We start from the raw sequence: 18976 nt of genomic DNA, 5'->3' as shown, positions 1-18976 counted from the left end.
TGGACATTTACGTTTTAAACATACATGCTTTTCTGTTCATTAATTGAGGAATGTCCTTTGGTAAGTTTTTCAAACATGGAAAAAACATATTTGAGTTATTCATCATTTTTACATAATCCTTTATTAAATTAAACAAAATTAAAACGAATCCCATTAATTAGTTTACTGTTACTCCACAATTTCTGGCACTGTCTGAACTGTGATATCCTAGCCCAGTTAAATCATTTAAAACATAAGTTACAGTTTGACTCATATTAGTTATTTTCAGGTGCTACCATGGCACCTGTGGTGCCTTGCCTGTTTCATGATGTGATGTCTGGTTAGTTCTTCACAGAATCATAGTGTAGATTGCATAACATTGAATTGATAGAAGTTTCTCTGTTGCATTTCCTTCACTGGTTTTAAGACTATTGCAAGATTCAAGAAGGCAGCGTTTTTCATGTGTACAAGCATCTTTCTAATTTCCGGCCATGTGTACTGGCATTTAGGCATGTGACTACACTGCAGGTGCATTGTATTGCAATCAGGAAACAACATCTTTTTACCTGGTTTTCACTGCTTAAGGAAAGTGTTTGGACTGTTGACTGTTGACTGAACAACCTGACTTCGAAGAGTTCACCTGATTCATCACAGAATGCATCCAAATAACTTTCAAATCAAATGATTTTCATTTTTTGTTGTTTTAGGTTAAAACTAGAAGAGGACAGCGAATGTGATGTATTGCTGCCCAAACCATTCTAGCTGTGTTCCTGGTCCATACCACACATATCTGGAGGACTTTGATCTGGAGGACTTTTAAATCTGGAAGAAGATGATTAGTGAGACTTCAAAGGAGCGACGCGGGAAGCATCTGCCCTTACATATCCTTATCCTGTGCTTACTTAATGATGGGACCCACAGTCAGACAACCTGCAGCCAGCCTGTCTCCACGGAGTGGCATCTGCAACCGCAGAGCATGCGCATCACATGGACCCTTGCTGAAAGAATCTGCAGGAGCGCTGCCGAGTGTTGGGGCATGCCCTGGGAAGCAGAGGGGGAGGGTCTGTACCCTTTCCCTCAGATGTGTCCCCTGCAGCTACAGCTGAGGGACAGACTCCTCCTTTCTCCTGATAGTACCCTACAATCGTACAGGATTCAGCTTGTCAATGTGTCAGAGGAGGACTTTAAAAACTGCAATGCCCCCAGCTTTTCCCAAAACCCACTTCTCCTTGGTGTGAACATGAATCAGACTGTGGAAGTGGATCAAAATTGGCTGTCTGCGGGCACGCACTATTTTACCTCCTTCCATCAAGGTAGTTCCCAATTATGTCGGGTTGGTCTTCGCCTCAATGTCACAGTGAAGGAACAGCTGTGTCAAAGAGCTCCACCTGAGCCACTTTGCTCCGGCCATGGAGTCTGCAGGAGCCGGCTTTGGGAGGATGTATACAGTTGTCAGTGCAATAAATATTACTCTGGACAGTTCTGTGAACAGTTTGATGCCTGTTCTGAAAACCCCTGTGCTAATGGTGCAGTTTGTGTAAGGAAAACTTCATCATCACAGAACCACTCACCGTACGAGTGTTTATGTCCATCACAATTTACAGGTAAGGAATGTAATAGAGCATGTCACTCTATTTTTTTTTTTGACTTCATGTCACACCTTCACAAAAAGGAAAAAACAATGACAGCAAAAGGAAAATAAAGTAGCTCATTAAATTAAACCATGACTACATCCAGAGCCATCCCATGCAGCTTCAAATTTCACACACATGTGTATTATGTGTGTGTGTGTGTATATATATATATATATATATATATATATATATATATATATATATATAAAAATTGCAGAAATTTAAATGAGGAAAACTAGTAATTATTTCAAGAAGGTACAGATGCCCCTATGGGCTATTTATTTGAGCAAAATTTTCCAGGAAGATATTTTTTTCCACCTCTAATCACCATAATTATTTCTGAAATGGTTTTCTGCGCCACCTGAAAGCATTCTTAATTGCCTGCTACTTTATCCTTTTTTCCTCCTTCCATTTAATTTAGATTTTAATTTTCCTCTCTGCATGTCTTTGTCAGCTAAATCTGGCTCCAAGCTTTGTTTAAATATTTTGAGATGAACACTCACCGAGGGAGGGGGCAGAAAATTCAAGTACCGTGCGATTGTGTTACATGACGATTAGTGTTAATGGCTGGGCTCAAGTTATTGCTGAATAATACCACACCCTGGCATAATACTTTGTATACTCCAGCACCTGGAGATAAAAGGTCAACAAAGTAAGATGTCACTAAATTGGCTGTAATGAGTAAATAAGGTAAATGTGGTCAATGTTTGTTATGAGTCAGAACTCTGGTACATTTGGTCAGTTCTGTAAGAAACTCCATAAAGGACCTAACTCTAGGTGGTGTATAGGAACAGTGTATGCCTTGCCAAGCCATTACTTGGCATATAGCGTACCTGCCACCACAATACACTCACAACAGTAGCCCAACATAATAACGGAGCTCCATCAGTCTCAGGTAGTGCAAAAACATTATCTGGATACTGTAGTTAAGGGCTTCTGACCTCCAGGTGCCTTTTTTGTGATGACTATTATAGTAACAGCCTGGAATAACAGGACCACGGATTAGAGTTCTGATTTGTCCCATGCTCTTCCTGGTTATCTTACCTGAGATTGGCTGCTTTTGTCACCTTAAGTGTGAATAGCTCCTGGCAGACAAGAAAAAAAAGGTTTTCTCAGACTGCCGAAGTTTGCCAGGTGGAAGGTGTCTCAAGAGGGATTCTGCTCAACTGGAATGTCACATTAAAGCTTGAAAGTAGTTTAAATAAGTTTGAAATAGCAGTTAAATGACAGTCCCTTATGTTTGCAGAGAGTTTTAAAAGAAACTGTCAAGATCTCAGAGTACCTGATACCCACAAATTAATGAGCAAAGATAATTTGTCAGATTTAGCAGATTTTTTTTTTTAATTATATATTTACCTGTAAAAATGTGACACCTCAAAAGTTCAGTAGCCAATGACAGTAGACATGCTATATCCCTTTCATATCTTTGCTGTTACTTTGTCAGTGAATGTTTTTTCTTCTTTTGCAAATTCTTTTTTTTCAGGTGTCAGCTGTTCTGAAATCATTGGAAATTGTGATAAAAGATGTGTCAATGGAAGATGTCATCAAGTAACACCGAACTCTTTCCAGTGTGTTTGCGACCCAGGATACACAGGTGATTATGATATTAAAAAAAAAAAAAACTAAAAGTGTTAACATTAACTCAGTGACTGTAATGTAAAGGAACAGAATAAGAAATCTCTATCTCTGAGATCTAAAGATGGAAATCAATTGGGGAAATGAGGCCAGTGGTGAGTATGGGTCTCTGTCTCACTCCGAGGTAGCAAAGACTGCCTGCTGTTTGTGATTCTTGCCACATGGAAATGTTGAGTGTCAGATTCTTCCTTGTGTTTTTGTATTGCTTTGAAATGTCATTTTCAGTAAAGGGGAAATGATGTGTGTCCTAATCTTAATGGATTTTTTTGATCATTTAAAATTGATGCCAATTGTTCTATATAAAATACCTCTCACAAAATGTGGGTCTTTCTTCTAATGTGAATCCACCATGGTCAAAGGTAGTAGTGTGGAGTAATCTGAACCTAGACTGAAACCAAGTTAGGACATTGCTGGTATACTCTTGAAGAAGGTGTCTCCTTTCAATTATTCCAGCATACTGTATATTAATGGGTTAGACACATATAATGTATTACATAAAATTGCCAGGGGGGTCTCTTAAGCAACTGTCTCTAAGTTTCACCTGTTTGTTATATATGCGTAGCTAGTGTGCATCAGTAATTTACAGCAATGACCCACATGCCATTGACTCTTGAGCAAACCTTAAATGCTTTGGATATCACTACTTCAAAATCAAGTCATGCAAGCTGTTTCAGTCAATGCTTTTTGCTTCTTTTTGCATCATAACAACTCTATAGCAGTAGATACATATATCCATGCATTCTTGCATTTTGAATGTGTCTAGGATTTTTTGCATAGTAGCAAATATCTTTTTTATAATGGAAACTTTCACCTCTTTGATTTTGACAAACTGCCTTACAGCTACACATAATCATTAATATTAAAATAGGGGCCTCAGCACATAAAGCTTTGATTCTGATCAGTTAGATCCACACTGCAAGACCAGCAGCAGGGATTTAAGTCAAAATGTCCTGATGCACTGTCATACACAAGTCAGAGACCTTGCATTTCAAGATTATTCATGCCTGTTAATTAATATTAATGACTTACAGCTTGCCTTTTGGTATAAAAGTAGTGTAAGTGATAATTCCAACTATTCTTTGACATGAGCTATGACAGAGTGCTACTTTTCTCTAATTTAGTTAATCATTTTTCATGTTTTTTTCATCAATGTGTGCTTTCACTTGATTAAAATGACCACTGCTGTTGTTTATTCCACATAGTTACATATACACATATATTTATTTATACACATTACAAATCCCACAGTGCACCACATAAGAGGAAGTATGTAGTAGGCAGCAGATACATCTCTCCCTGACATCATCAGAGGAACTCATCCATGTCTTATGAATCGTATGAGGGTGCTAATGAAAAGTATGATGAGGGCTAATGTAAGCTACCTGACCAACACCACAACACCAATTATTGACCCCTGCTGTGGTCTCCCGGACATTATCGGCTAATGACTTTTTGTTCTTTGGGAGTCTTGTAAGACTAAGCCTGCACCCGGTGTGAGCTCTTTTTCTGACTGACCCACTTGGGAGCCCCGTCCATTTGATTTTAAGGGCCCTGGGTATGAAATGAAGGAGTTATCTTCCATGTCTGGGTGAAAAAAGAGGTCAAACTAAGAATAAGGCAGGTATACAATCATAAGAGTTAAAAGAAAGGAAAGAAAAGGAACTGATTACATACTGTGTATTGTGTGTCTTGCAATTTCTAGAAAGGAAAGAAAAACGAAAATTCATTGCATGATACCGTGTGGTAACTTTCTGTCAAAATTACCACAGCATCTTTATTGAAAGGACTGAAGGTTTTCAAGAAACTTGAAAGAGAAAAAAAACTAAGCATGAAAAATATTGGGACACCTTTAAAGTGACACTACTTTATCCCTTATCCATAGAGTCATCCCTGCCAGACTCCAATTTCATCTTTTCACAATTTCAGTGTTTATTAAAATCAATTATTCAGAAAGACTATTAATGACAATGCCAGCTCACAGGTGCAGAGAGAATTGGCTGGCATAAGTTCACAGTAACATTGCCTTGTTCTGTTCACAGAAAAATTATAATTTTCTGGTTTTTAATATTATAAATGTAGAATTTTGCAAAGTCATATATAAAAAAGATGTTTAATAATTAGGCTTGAAACTCTTGGATATTTGATTGAAAATATTACATTTGCAAACATTAGGCTTTTAAATTTGTCATTCAAAACTGAGGACAGGGCGGCATTGTGGTTAGACTGAATGCCCCCCTAAATATCCTTCCACGTCCAGGCACTGAGGACAGTGCCTCCGACAAATGCAGAAGCCTGGGCTTGGGGTCCCGCACTCCTGCTTGTTCCCCGAGCGAGTGGTTCCTTGACTTCAGCGAGGCTGTCCACTCATTAATCACTTGGAAGTTAGCGGCTGCCTCAGCGTCAGCTGGCCTCCTAGGCCACAGCCTCGGTTTGCAGAATAATGAGCCGAGCACGCGGGACGTTTCAAATGAGATTTCCTTCCAATTCCTCACTCTTGTGCGAGTTCCTCCAGGGTGTTTATTGCACAGCATTACTGTCTTAATAGGGCTCTATCCCCCACGGGATTTGCACTTAATCGTATTTTAATGCACTTATCCCCTTGTTTTAGAGGTAAACACTTATACTGCTTTGTTAGTATTAAGTTATGTATTTTTGTATCATTGCTCCTATGTGTAAGCTGAGTTACATTATAATGTTGGTCACGGAGTCAGACATAAGTTACACAATTTCTCTCCCCCCCCCCCCCCCCCCCCCCCCCCCCCCCCTGTGGTTTCACCAGTAGCTGTTTCTGCTTCTTCAGCATTTTAAGACTTCTGAAGAACACTGTCCCAACCTTGCAGATCACTTTAATTGGGACTTCACATTCAAGTTGCAAAAGGTCACACCCTCTTTCAGAGGAATGTTCGCATGGGATGTTGTGCCTCATTACAGACTCAGAGGAATTCCTCCTGAAACCCATACGTTTATTATGTCCTTTCAGCTACTCCCTGTATCAGTCCTCATTGTGAACCACTGAGCTATCAAAGAAAGTAACACCATGTCTGGATGAGTAACTATAATGTACATATACTAGAAACTTTTAGAAATCTCTCAGGCACTCAGCACAACTCAGAAGGTTGCTTATGAGGACAGCAAGGACTTGACCCCATACATTAGTCTCACAAAGGAATTTGTGCTCTCTGCATATTTTCCATACAAATGCTGAGCTATATCATTGTTGTACTGTGTGTGAGCAATATTTGTAAAAGGAGAGTGAAGTCAGAAGGGCACGAGAAGAAACAGTGTTTTGAAAGATACTTTTAATATAGTTCCCAGCTTCGGGAAGGCAACCCACTGTGCAAACTCAATCTCCAGTTGCAAGCACAAACAAAAACAAACCAGCAAAGTGCAGGCCTGCGCTAAGATTGATGCCCACCAATGCGTTCTTGGAGACAATGGGGAGCTTCTGGGACAAGGGAACTTGTATCATCAGGGGATTAACATACAGGAATATGCTAACAAAGGAGTCACAGGAAAGATAAATGGGTTAGCGCCAGCGGAGGAACACAAAAATGAAATGCCTCCTCGGGGAATACAATCAAATTGCACTCACCTTGAACCTCCGGAACATTGAGTCTAAATTTAACCCATGATGAGACAATGTCACTAAAACGTTTAAGAGGGGAGGCACACAGCAGTGACACGGCCCTCAGACACAGCCGTTCGAATCCTGCTCATTGCACTTACGTCAGTCAATCGGCTGGTCAAGATGTGTCGGCACATTGTATTCCTGAAAGAGGGTCACTGTGGAATGAGATTTTTCTGATGTTACCTCATTTATTTCAAAGTATCTCAAGTGGTTATCTGGGGAACCTTACAGAACACATTTGTAAATACAGTGCTGCTGGCATGACAAGTGGTAGATGAGTCTGAAAATGTCAAGGTCATCTACATGTAGAATTCAGATCAGATATTCCATTTGCTCATGTTATTCATGCGATGGTAGAACACATCTCAGCCATAGCAAAAGAATGCAACTCTCTGAATTCCGGAGTGAGTCCTTGAGAGCCATTGTCATGCACTGTTTTCTGAATCATCTTGAAAGTTTGAATGCTTTTCATTGCATTCGACAGCTCTGAATCCATTATGATATTGAAGATACCTTGGCAGCCTGCCATTTGGTGTTCTTTAACTTTAGAAAAATAATTTATTAAATAACCTGTCAAGTTTGTTTTGAGTGGTCCCCTGGTGGTTTGGGAATGATGATATATGGACCAGGAAAAACAAGATGAAGAAAGAGAATGTAAAAATTATGGATTCATTAGGCTAAAATTGAAATTCAACAATACCTCTGAGACAACTGAAGAACTAAAATTAAAGACAGCACATGAAAGCATACTCATAAAAATGATAAATGTGGTTGGTTCTGATTAATTGATAGCTCCAAGGACTTCTTCTTGATCCCCCTTCTGCGTGTTCATTTTTTGTTCATAACTTTCATGTCTGTACTGGGTTGATATAAATCTGACAGGTTCTTTGAGAACAGAATATCTGTACGACTTAACAGCCCCTTTAAATCCTCTTTGACTTTACATTGCTCTGCAGAAAAGCATTGAACTTAAAATAAACTCTTGAAAGGTGTATGTGCCATTGACAAAGTAAATATTGAATGGAATTCCCTTGTAAGGAATCCCCTGTAAGGACTTGCTGGTTTTAATGTGTTGCTTATGAATCCAGGCACACACAGGAGTTCTACAAGGGAAACAAAGGAAGAAAGGATAACATTATAGGAAAGAACAAGTGGTTGGACTTGGGAATGTATGTAATTACATTTAATCATAGTCATAGTATTATTGGAATACAGTGACTCTAGTTATTAGCCATACATTTTGCTATGAAAATTGTGCTGGATGTTTTGCCACAAAGATTATACTCATGTTACTGAAAGCTTAACTATATTCTCATATACTCTTAGTCCATCTTGATTTCCCCCAGTCCTGACCCCAACCATTTATTTTAACAAGATATTTCTTCTGATGTACGCTAATGTGTTTTTTTTTTTTCCTGGATATCACAGATTGTATGTTATGGGTTTATTTCCATCTTGGATTTCCTTTTCTTTCTTGGATATTTCAGGTTACATTTTACATACTTCTGAATATTCTAAATATTCTGCAATATTCTGAATATTACACATTGTTTATGGTTTTTTCCTACTCTAATGTGACAGATAAGTTCCAAGTGAATTCATTTATACCTAGGAATTTTGTTCTGTGCATCTAACAGCTCACCCTTAAGGTCATTAAAAGTCCTGATGTCAGTGTTCACTGTATGCTGTAATGTGGTGTCTTTTGAATATGACTAAATGATAATTTTGTCTCCTATATTTAGGTATTTTCTGCCAGGAGAAGGTAACCTACTGTGGCTCCAACCCATGTAAAAATGGAGCTGTGTGTAAAGATGGTGTGAATGGATATGTTTGTACATGTCCAGAGGGCTTCACCGGGCTTAACTGTGACACTGAACTTCGCGGCAACTGCACATCGCATGGATGTGAACAGGAACAACCATGCGTCACTGAGGAAAATGTGAGGACTGTTTCTCTTTTTTTTCTCCCCTTCAAATTTCATCTCAGATGAACTCAGTAATATAAGATGTCACTTAAGAATTAACATTAACAATTAACATTGAATTAACAACTTCAAAGCATATAATATGGTGTCAAGGTTACAATAACAATTAATAGCTGTGTTTTCAGGGTGGCTATTAGTAACCAGTTTGAAAGGAATGGTGTGAACTATTGTGTATTTGAAGGCCAGGATTGAAATTAATGTTATGAAAAGCTTTTTGGTTCAGTTTGCCCTGCAATTCAATTTCAACATTTCTCTAGCAATGTGTCAGAGACACTAAGTTTTAACTGTGGACCAACTGTCAGTGTTTCTTCTTTTATGAGCATGGATAAATGAGGGAAACAATGCCATAATTGAGGAACTGTGAACTTCATTCTGAAAATTATGGAATTTGTCACATGGGATTAATGGTTACTGAGGATTATTTGAAGCATCAGAATATTGAGAATATGGAAAAGTAGAGAATAGTATTTATAGAAAGCAAATATGGACTAAATCTGACATTGTTTTTGATTCATTATGACTTCCATAGTTGTAATATGAACTGCAATCAATGCATGATGTAACACAGTGCTAATGCAGGTGTGCAGTGTGCAATAAAAATATGAATTTCATGCTGTGGCACTGACATGCCATGCCTGGTGCACAACATAAACCCAAGAGGTAGGTGTGACAAGGGTTTGTTCATCTACTGACCAACTAGGCTGCACAGCACATAAGACTCTTTCTCAAAAAGTTAAGAAGAGTTTCAGAGATATGGTTCCAGATTTGTCACACCAGTAAAACCAGTTGCAGATGACACATCTGTTGTCTTATATCCTGCATCTGGTTGCCTCTTCTCTTCTTCTTGCCTTATGGGAATGTTGAACATGATTTTAGCAGCATACCACTGTAGTAGCATTTAAATTATCTTAAATTAATTGGGACAGATAAGTGCAGAAGGAAAAACATTACACTTAATGCACTTAATAGAGCAGGTGAAATGAAGCAGTTAACTGAAAGTGATGGCACACTGATCACCAAATCAAATATGAATTGGCACATATGGCTCATATTTTTTGGTAGTTTTTTTTTTCTTATTCCATGGCATACCATTTTTCATTCCTAGCTGTCATTTCATTGTAAAATTGAAAAAAAAAGTTTGTTTAGCAGAGCAAATACTGATACCTTTGTTGTTACTTTCTGTCATGTATTTTCACACTTTAAATGCAGTGTAGTAGGATAGATCTTTGGGGGAATTAAAACCTGTTGGATATTTAAAACATTTAAACAGAAGGACACTAGTGTTACTAATGTGTGTGTTCTGCAGGTGGAATTTTAAGATGTAAATCAAAAACAGCACAGCCAACTCATTTATGCCAGTCCATGTTTGCTGAGCAAACCATTGCTCATTTGTTGTTATTGGACTGAATCAACAATGTGTTGTGTTGCATAAAAGTACTCTATCACGATTTTCAAAATTAAATACACTGTTGTGTTCTGTCTTAAATGCAGAAAGCTTAGCAGAATAATGAAAATAGTTTTTTTGCAATGTTAACAATAAGAGGTAGTCAACCATCCCCACACGGACACAACACAAAGTGTTCTGAAATGTTTTTCTTCTTCAATCTATATGCTGAAAATAACAACAACAAAAAAAAAACACCTGTTTACACCTGCATTGGCATGCCACCTCATACTGAAAATGAACCGTCTGTTGCAGGTGAGAGAGTTTCCGTATTCTCTACTATGTGAATTGCATTTCTTTCTTGTTAGCCTTTTTGAAAGGCTGAGCATTTGTTAGGATTGTTTAATAAAAGTGAGGGATCGCATTCAGCTAATGGCCTGTCTGTGTATCTGTTTCAGTTTGTTAGCTTCACTGTCTGTCTGTCAAACTGTCTACCTCCGCCTCAGTTGTGTCCTGCTGTCTAATCAATCATATACTAAGTCTCCTGATTTTTTCCCAGTGCAACTGCCGACGACCCAGTGTTCCAAGCGATCTGGCTCCTGGAGCTCTGCGTGCAACTAACAGAACAATGTCTTCTCGGGCTGACGTGTGGTCTTGTTTGTTTGCTCTCTCTGCGCAGAATTACATGTGTGCCTGCGCAGATGGCTCTGCGGGCGTGCAGTGTGGGGAGCGCCTTGGACCGTGCAGCTCGGGCCCCTGTTTCAATAACGGCAGCTGCCTGTCGCAGGGGGAGGACTACTACTGCAGGTGACAGAAGGGATGCACCACAGGTGGTTGGGGTATGCGGAGCGTTGGGGCAGGAGGAGCTCCCCCAGCTACCCTAGTTCTGCTGGTGTACACTTTCAGATGAATGGATCATTCACGTGGCAACACTTCACAGCCCCTCCTCACTTCAAGATGACACATTGTCGCAAATATAAGTGGTAAACAACCCAAAAGGGTGCTAACAGAATTCCTATTTAAATAAGTTAAGTTAAGAAGATAAACTTTTATTCCACAAAACTGCTTGTTCTAATGTGTTTACTTGCAGTTACATGGGCAAAGTTTGAGAGTGCACTCACAGTGTATTTCAATTAAGCAGCTGAATGTGAAAACGCCTGGCTGGAGAAGACAGTTTAAATTTGTTGCAGCTTCATCGGAATTCAGTTTTTTTTTCCCCGTTTTGTCATTTTTAGGTCTCTGGATTTAAAATTGTGCACAAATTGTGCACTATGCACTTCATCTTTATTCAACACAGAATAAATCTAGATCTCAGTCTGCCTGAGTCTGAGCTCTCTGTTGACAGAGTACATGAGACACATATGTATGAAATTTTAAAGTTGAAAATTGATTTAATCATGCTATGAGTATTTTTTAAATCTATTTCTTTGCTCTATATTTGGCTGTATAGAAACAGTATTTCTTCCAAAGCCATGTTTATTTTTATGTACACTTAATAGTACAGTTCCTCACTGCATGCATTAATTTGACTGTCAGGTGTAAACATGCCATAGCCACAAGAGTAAAGAATAAGTATGGGATTGTATAACTGCCTGCTAAGAAGAGACTTTTTTCAGGTGTCAACTAGGTATAATCACACCCCTTAAGAAACATTTTTTGTTGAAATAATTGGCAAAGATCCTAAGCATCCTAGTCAATACAATTAGATATGTGCTCTCTCTGTCAATGCCTATTATAAAATAGAGAGTTACATTTTTGAAATGAGAAATTGTGGAGGTGGGGAGTTGGTGTTTGTAAGACAACACCCTGGAGACACTGGTTCCACAATCATTTGTAAACAATGACATGCTGTAAGAGGTGTTATCAGCAATGTGAGCAACCCTGGAAGTAGATCAAGGAGGAGAAAAGATAAAGCCAATTGCTATTGGTCACAAGGGATGTGGTGTTAATAACAGAGGGGTCACGCTTCTGCCTGAGCAGAGAACAGCACTTAAAATTTCTCATGGCCCATGACGGTAAATGTGCGCTTAGTTTGGTGAGAAGAAATGTCATTTTAAAACAGCGAAAGTGCAAAAATGAGGAAAGTGCTGATGCAGAACATCACTGCAGTGCATGTTGCCAGGAGACAGTGCAACTTGAACCTTTTTGTGCAGATGTATGCCTTCTGCGTGTTTCATTCAGGAGACATGCTCTCAAATATTTATTCTTGGTCTGTTAATAAAGCAAAAACTTTTATGACTGTTGCCTTGAAAAGGATTAGAGTTCGATCATTATGGCTTGAATTAGATGTGTACAGCCTGCAGAACAGCACATTATCAGTGGCTTGCATGAAAGGTGAATTGATACCAGCGGTGTTGTTTTTCCTTGCAGATGCCTCAGAGGTTTTACCGGCAAGAACTGTGAGGAAATAATTGACTACTGCAGGCTGCTGAGTATCAGGTGTCTGAATGAGGGATTGTGTCTCAACATAATTGGTGGATATAATGTAAGTAACTTAATATGCAGAGGAGGTAATAAAATTCTTGTAAAAACAAAAACAAAGATAATGTAAATACCTTATATATGCCTCCCATAGATCAGAGAGTGTTTTTGCTTGAAAAAGTCTGTTATGCTTTTGACAAAGTCTAACAGGCGCAAACTTTGTGATACAATTTTAATGGAGTTTTTCCCTTGACAACAGGCCTTCCTCTTTTGATAATAGTAATTGTTTTTCATTCAAAACAAACAACCCAAATAGGTCCAAACCATGGCACTATAACCCCTAAAAATTGTATTCCCTACACATAAATACAGTTTCGGTGTATTTCATTAGTTTTGGTGTATTTCATATCATTACTCAACATTCAAAGAGTTTGTGCACAGCTCATGATTTAAGAGCTGCCCCAATTGTTCCATGAGATAGCATGAATATCACAGTTAGCACAGGATACACATATGTTGATTTGGAGTAATGTGTGAGTAGCTCATTTCAGTGAATGCATGGGAACTCGTGGAAGCTCAAATGACTGTCAGCTTTTAATGGACTTAATATTTTTTGGCGACTCTCTTCCCTCCTCTTCATGCTACATTCATACCTCTCATCGATACAGAGATAAAATTATACCACTTAAACTTTTTGTGGTGTGGAAGTTAACCTCTCTGAAAATAATTGACCTTTGCATCTTCACATTGTCTTATGCATGCTTTATGCATCACACTTGTAAATGTTTGTAAGAAGAAGCAAAGTCCTTTCAGCTCTTCATATTCACCACAATAGTAGTGCCAATTATGGGAGAGGAGGGCTAATGGAAAGACAAGACCATGGTTTTTGAAAACAAAACAAAAAATATCTCTACACATCTCCCGCTGGCTTCCTCAGAAAATTAATGAGGTTAAGGAACTGTAATTAATTTCCTTAACAACTTGGGGTTCAAATCAGGCCTGGGGCAATATTTATCAACTATGCATATTCACAAATTTCCACAAATTTTTTTGAGGTTTTGTGATAATCTCCATGTAGTTTCCAGATAATTTGTAGGAACTTTTGCTGGTGACAGTATTGCAGGGGATGCAATTGCAGCAAGTGCAGCATCTAATCCTTTTTGGAGAAAGACATGTGAATGTCAGAGTACTGCAACAATCTTCTATAAAAATGACAGTTTAGACCAAAGTAATTGCAACTGATGTGAAAGCTTGATCTTGCCCTTTTTTGATGACCTATCCAAAGCTGCACACAGGCGAGAGAGTCTTCTAAGACCATTTTGATTTCTTTGTTAAAAGCACTGAATCGAAATAAATTTCTACCAATTACTGTCTTAAATCTACAATGGACTTAGCTCCTCTGTTTTCGCTGGACTCATGCTAACCCCATATCTAGGTGCTTCTCCATCAAACCTTCGCTTTTTGTCCATCGGCACCATTTACTTGTGAGCTCACTGACAGGTTTTTGGATATCACAGACCTCTTGAAGTTACACAATGATGCATCTTTCATAACATGGCCCAGAAATGTTGCTATGTGGCCAGAGAACACGAGGGGAGATGATCCATTGCCAGAGGAGCCACCTGTACAGCTTCTAAATGAGGCTACCTTCCAAAGACAGCGTGACATTAAAAGGCACCTCTGAAATATTATGGATACAAATTCACCTTACAAAAAAATTTATTGAAACTTTCCGTGATAGTTAAATTTTGGATACTAATGCCGTGTATACAGTTCCAATTTAACCTCATAGAGTGAAACAAACTTAGCTCATTTTTTATTAAGTGTGTTAAATAATTTACAAGAGCCTCCATAGTGACATTCATGACTGTGCAAATCCCTTTAAGATCAGTTGTCACATCAAAGTAGATGCTGCAGTCATATCATTGCCAATTTTCTGCCAAGGAACATTTTTACTTCAGTCTGACATACCACTAAAAAATCTGGGCCCGTATTCATCCAGTGTCTGAGAATTACTCCTAAGAGTCCTGCTAAAAGCACTTTTAGGAGTAAAAAAAAAAAAGTCTTACCTCAGAGTAGGTAATGGCAGTTATTTATGAAGCTTCCTACTCCTTCTCTCATCTGGGAGTACGGCAAGTATTTTTATGACATGAAATGCCACAAAGGAGTGGTAGTGATGTCATTTTTCACAGTATGAGAAAATACCCAATAAATGTGATTGTTGTAAGCAGTAGTGGTGTCATAGCACTGAAATTTGTTAAACTGACTAAATATAGCCTAAATATGAATAAATGCCAACAAATTAGCAAGTATAGTGTCTATATTTAATCAATTTGAAAGCCACAAATATAATTATTTTAAATTGTTTTAATTAATAATCACAATAATGAACTGATTGTCAAGACTATATCATTCTTTTTTCCATTACGGTTAATATTGCCATACTTGCCAATTTCTCCAGAGTATAATAGACTAGAAAACACACATATGCCAACACGAGTTTGCAGCTTTCAGTATTGTGCAGAATTGCACAAGCTGTTAAAATGCACCAAGCTTTTTGGGGCTGTTAACAAATTTACTTGTGGAGAATGTGAAATCTCCATTTCAGTTGCCCAGTTCCATCTCCACAACACTTCATGTAGTCTTCTGAACCGTATAGATGATGTAATTCATATGTGAAATGTAATGTAAATATTATAAACAAGTGTTTTACATGTCACTCGCTGTTGTACTTGAGCTGTGCACCTGCACATGATTGTGGGAATAGAGTCATCAGCCATGGCTTTTGAAGTCTTCCCTTATTACTGAGTATGTGATGCAGGAGGATTTTTTTTTATTCTAAATTAAACCTTTATGTCGCCAAGAAACACAAAGTTTAAATTATTTTGAAGTGGTAATGGTTACATTCTTTCCACAGACAGAATGTCAGTGTCTCTGATGAGATTGGGGACAAATAAACTATCTTTCTACTCTGACGAATACCCTTTTAACTCCTCCATGTTAAATATGTATTCCATCCATGTCAAATGGATGCAATACATATTTGCTCTACCAAAATGTGTATAGGCTCCCTCAATATAGCTACCTGTCAGCAACTCCTAATGGGTTAGGGCAACTGGTAAAGAATTCTAAATACCTGCTGAGCACATTTAAGCCAAAAGAATGATAAATTGCTTTTACTCTCAGTAGTAAGATCAAACTGATATCACTCAAAATTTTTGAGCACTTAGGACCTATTTCATATTCCAAGACTCTTGATAATTATGGGCCTTGAACCATAATTTTCTTTTTAACTCAATCTCCAGTTTTAAAGTCTCCATTTCAGTTTCAGAAATGTATTTTTGCTGTTAGGACAATATATTACACACTGAATATAGAATTCATACATAGCTATTAATACCTGACTCCAGTGAAACTCATGGGTATATCCAGCTAAAGACAAGGCAGGATTTCTTTATTTTTGGAAAAAAAATAAATGTTGTGCCTGAGAGCAAATTTAGTGTGGTATCTATGCTCATATTAATAAATGACACCCTCTTGACACAATCCATATTTTTGCTTCTCATTGACTCAATTAAATGCAAGTGTTTTATTTATTAAAAATACAGTCTGAAGTGATCACGAAAGTTCATTTAAAAATTGTGACTGCTTTGAAAAAATCATGCATTTAATTGTTTGGCAAAGTGAAGCTCAAATGTTGATTGAATCCAAGCCACCTACATTATTTCTTACATTAAAGAGCTTAAGAGAAACTTTGTATTTCATCCTGTTCTTGTTCCAACAAAAGAACAAATTCACAGAGATCGATGAGATCAATGAGACAAATTTCTTTCTCAAAGCAGGGGCTCCCACAGTAGCATTTGAGTATCACTACAATTCAGATAGAAGGGAATCTAATGAAAATACAGATTCACCTCTCCAATATCTTATTTATCAACTCTGGACTGTAGACTGTGATTTTCCAACATTATGTTGGAACAAGAATAATTTATGAATGTAGAGGTTTTGGAGGGATTTTTTAAAAAGTATATTGGATCCAAAGAGAATGATTTGAAGAGTAGGGAACTTTGGTGTGGCTTATAAAACAAGATATAAATGTATGAATCTGAGGAGGGAAGCCATCCTAAAAGGAAAAAATGGATTATAGAGTTTTGTGATTTCATATGCTGGATTAAGGTACTACTTTGAAAAAGAATATGAATTTAACATGAACACTGAATTATTTAGCAGCACAGAAAGGACTCCAAAATATTAGTTCCTCATGTCTGAAATACAGTGCTTGTGTCATAAAAGGTAATGGGTAAAGTATAAACCTTTTTTTTAAATCTTCAAGCATTACAAAGGCATCATGCAATGGTACTATTCCTTTGTTTTGTCCTCATGAGCTTGTTTTATATAATACTTAATACTGATTAAAATGTTTCACTTTGCATACACATACTGGTTTTAAAACGATGAGTAAATTGTGGTTGGGTTAATAATTCTATGCAAAGAAAAGCTATGCAAGTAAATATTCCTCTTATAAACATTACATATCACCACCATGACATACAATACACAGTGGATTTGTGACCACTCAGTATATGTGGAATGATGTTAAACAATGAAGCCTAAGTGTCTTATTTTATTTATCAGCTGTACTTTGTACACCTTTAATATCTCTGGACCGAGTACAAACCCCAGCTGCAGTGTATTTGCCCATGGGATCATTACCACAGCTGAATTTTGCTTTCATGGGGTAGATCAATACTGTAAAATGTGAATTTGTATGTCTCCCGTGAATATTGAGATGGGAAATGTCTTTGTTGATCAGCAGTGAGGGATTACATGGGAATTTGTTGAAATACCGAGCTTAATTGATAGGCAGAATCAGCTCTCGAGCACAGAATGTCATTTAAGTGCATAATTGTTGATGCGTGGCTTCTGTAGTAATAGCTACCAAAACAACCATTTAAATCTCACACTATAAATTGAGTACCGCCGTCTGTCGAATTACTGAGTCACTGCACTTCAACGCACAAGCTGTACTTTCTTTTTCTCCCTGAAAGTGAATCACGAAACATTCAGAGATGATTGCCGGGATTGTCTTCCAAGGCCTGTATGGTGTTCTTGATTTGATCCTTCCCAGGAGCTTTCAGCAGGAGCACAGTTTCTACTGTGAGAAGTCATTTACAACCCCTCAAAGTGGCATGCAGCCCTACTCCCAGCCCTATTTTCATAATTTGTGCATGGGTAATGAGGAGTTCATTCATTGTCACTTGCACGCACATACCATCTATCATTTTGAACCCACAACAATATATAACGCAAAGCAAAGAAGAGTCTTGATTCCGAAACATTCATTGTTTTGGGTATTTATTTATTTGTTGCCTGTTTATGTGTTCATTTATTTATATATTTGTGTGAGCTGGCACTTTGCAGTTGTCAATATCTGTGAATATACATGATATATGCATCTGCTACCTAGTTTCAGTTTCCTTGTCCTTTTCAGTCTCATTTTCCTTTCACATATGGTTCTCATATTTGCATCTTGAGTAGGGTGCCAGAAACACAAGAAAGTTGGTTACAAATAAAAACATTCACTACAGATCATTTCAAATATTTTTCCAGTCATTCCTTATTAATAAAATATAGCTTATTTGAAAACATGAGAAGAACAAAAAATGTACATACTGGGTAGATGTACTCATTTGCTAAAATAATTGTTTTGAGAGGAAACATTGTTAATTTTGTTGTTTTTTTATAATGTTCTTCTCAGTCTAGGACCTAATATAAAATAGGTATGCATATTTTCTGTAATGTTCACAGATCACAAAGGGAAACACAATTACAGAAATTGGCATTTGATTTTATGGCATTCCAAACACTTTGTAGACACTGTTCTAAGTTCAGCCTCGTTCAACATTCACGTTCAACCCTCATCCCATTTCATCGCTCATCAGTTACAGTGCACCAAGGACTGATATTTGGAACAAATATGTTCTTTGACAGTTATACAAATATTTGTTAATGCTACATACTTGTTATTAAAAAGTAAGCAACAGCATACATGAAGGTAGTAGTTTTGAAGTAATAATAAAAGCTGCTAAGATTTCATTGTTTTGACTACTTGTCATATTTGCTAGCTAACAGTTTGCTCTTTAAATCTTCAGATGCTAGATTTCTGGAAGCACAGCTTGAAAATATATGAAAGATATTAAATATTGGAAGAATAGTTTGAAAATGTGTTGAGATCATATTAAATATAAGTATAATACCAATAATTCAGTCAAACTGCATTCAATAACATTAAGTTGTAGTTTTATTAACCA

At 37.5% G+C, this 18976-nt stretch overlaps 1 protein-coding gene across 1 annotated transcript in view; it reads left to right on the top strand.

Annotated features, from left to right (window-relative positions):
• Window positions 1-811: 811 nt before the first annotated feature.
• Window positions 812-18976, top strand: part of eys (eyes shut homolog) — a 266508-nt gene continuing 248343 nt past the window's right edge. Inside the window, exons 1-6 of the mRNA XM_036547241.1 lie at window positions 812-1583; window positions 3097-3207; window positions 5506-5676; window positions 8619-8815; window positions 10924-11051; window positions 12615-12729. Of these exons, the coding sequence (XP_036403134.1) occupies window positions 812-1583; window positions 3097-3207; window positions 5506-5676; window positions 8619-8815; window positions 10924-11051; window positions 12615-12729 (1494 nt within the window). The remainder of the gene's footprint in view (window positions 1584-3096; window positions 3208-5505; window positions 5677-8618; window positions 8816-10923; window positions 11052-12614; window positions 12730-18976) is intronic.

The sequence above is a fragment of the Megalops cyprinoides genome, chromosome 15 (assembly GCF_013368585.1).
Source record: "Megalops cyprinoides isolate fMegCyp1 chromosome 15, fMegCyp1.pri, whole genome shotgun sequence".
Lineage (NCBI taxonomy): Eukaryota > Metazoa > Chordata > Actinopteri > Elopiformes > Megalopidae > Megalops > Megalops cyprinoides.
Note: the sequence above shows the minus strand (reverse complement) of the source record. Positions and strands in the feature narration are given on the sequence as shown.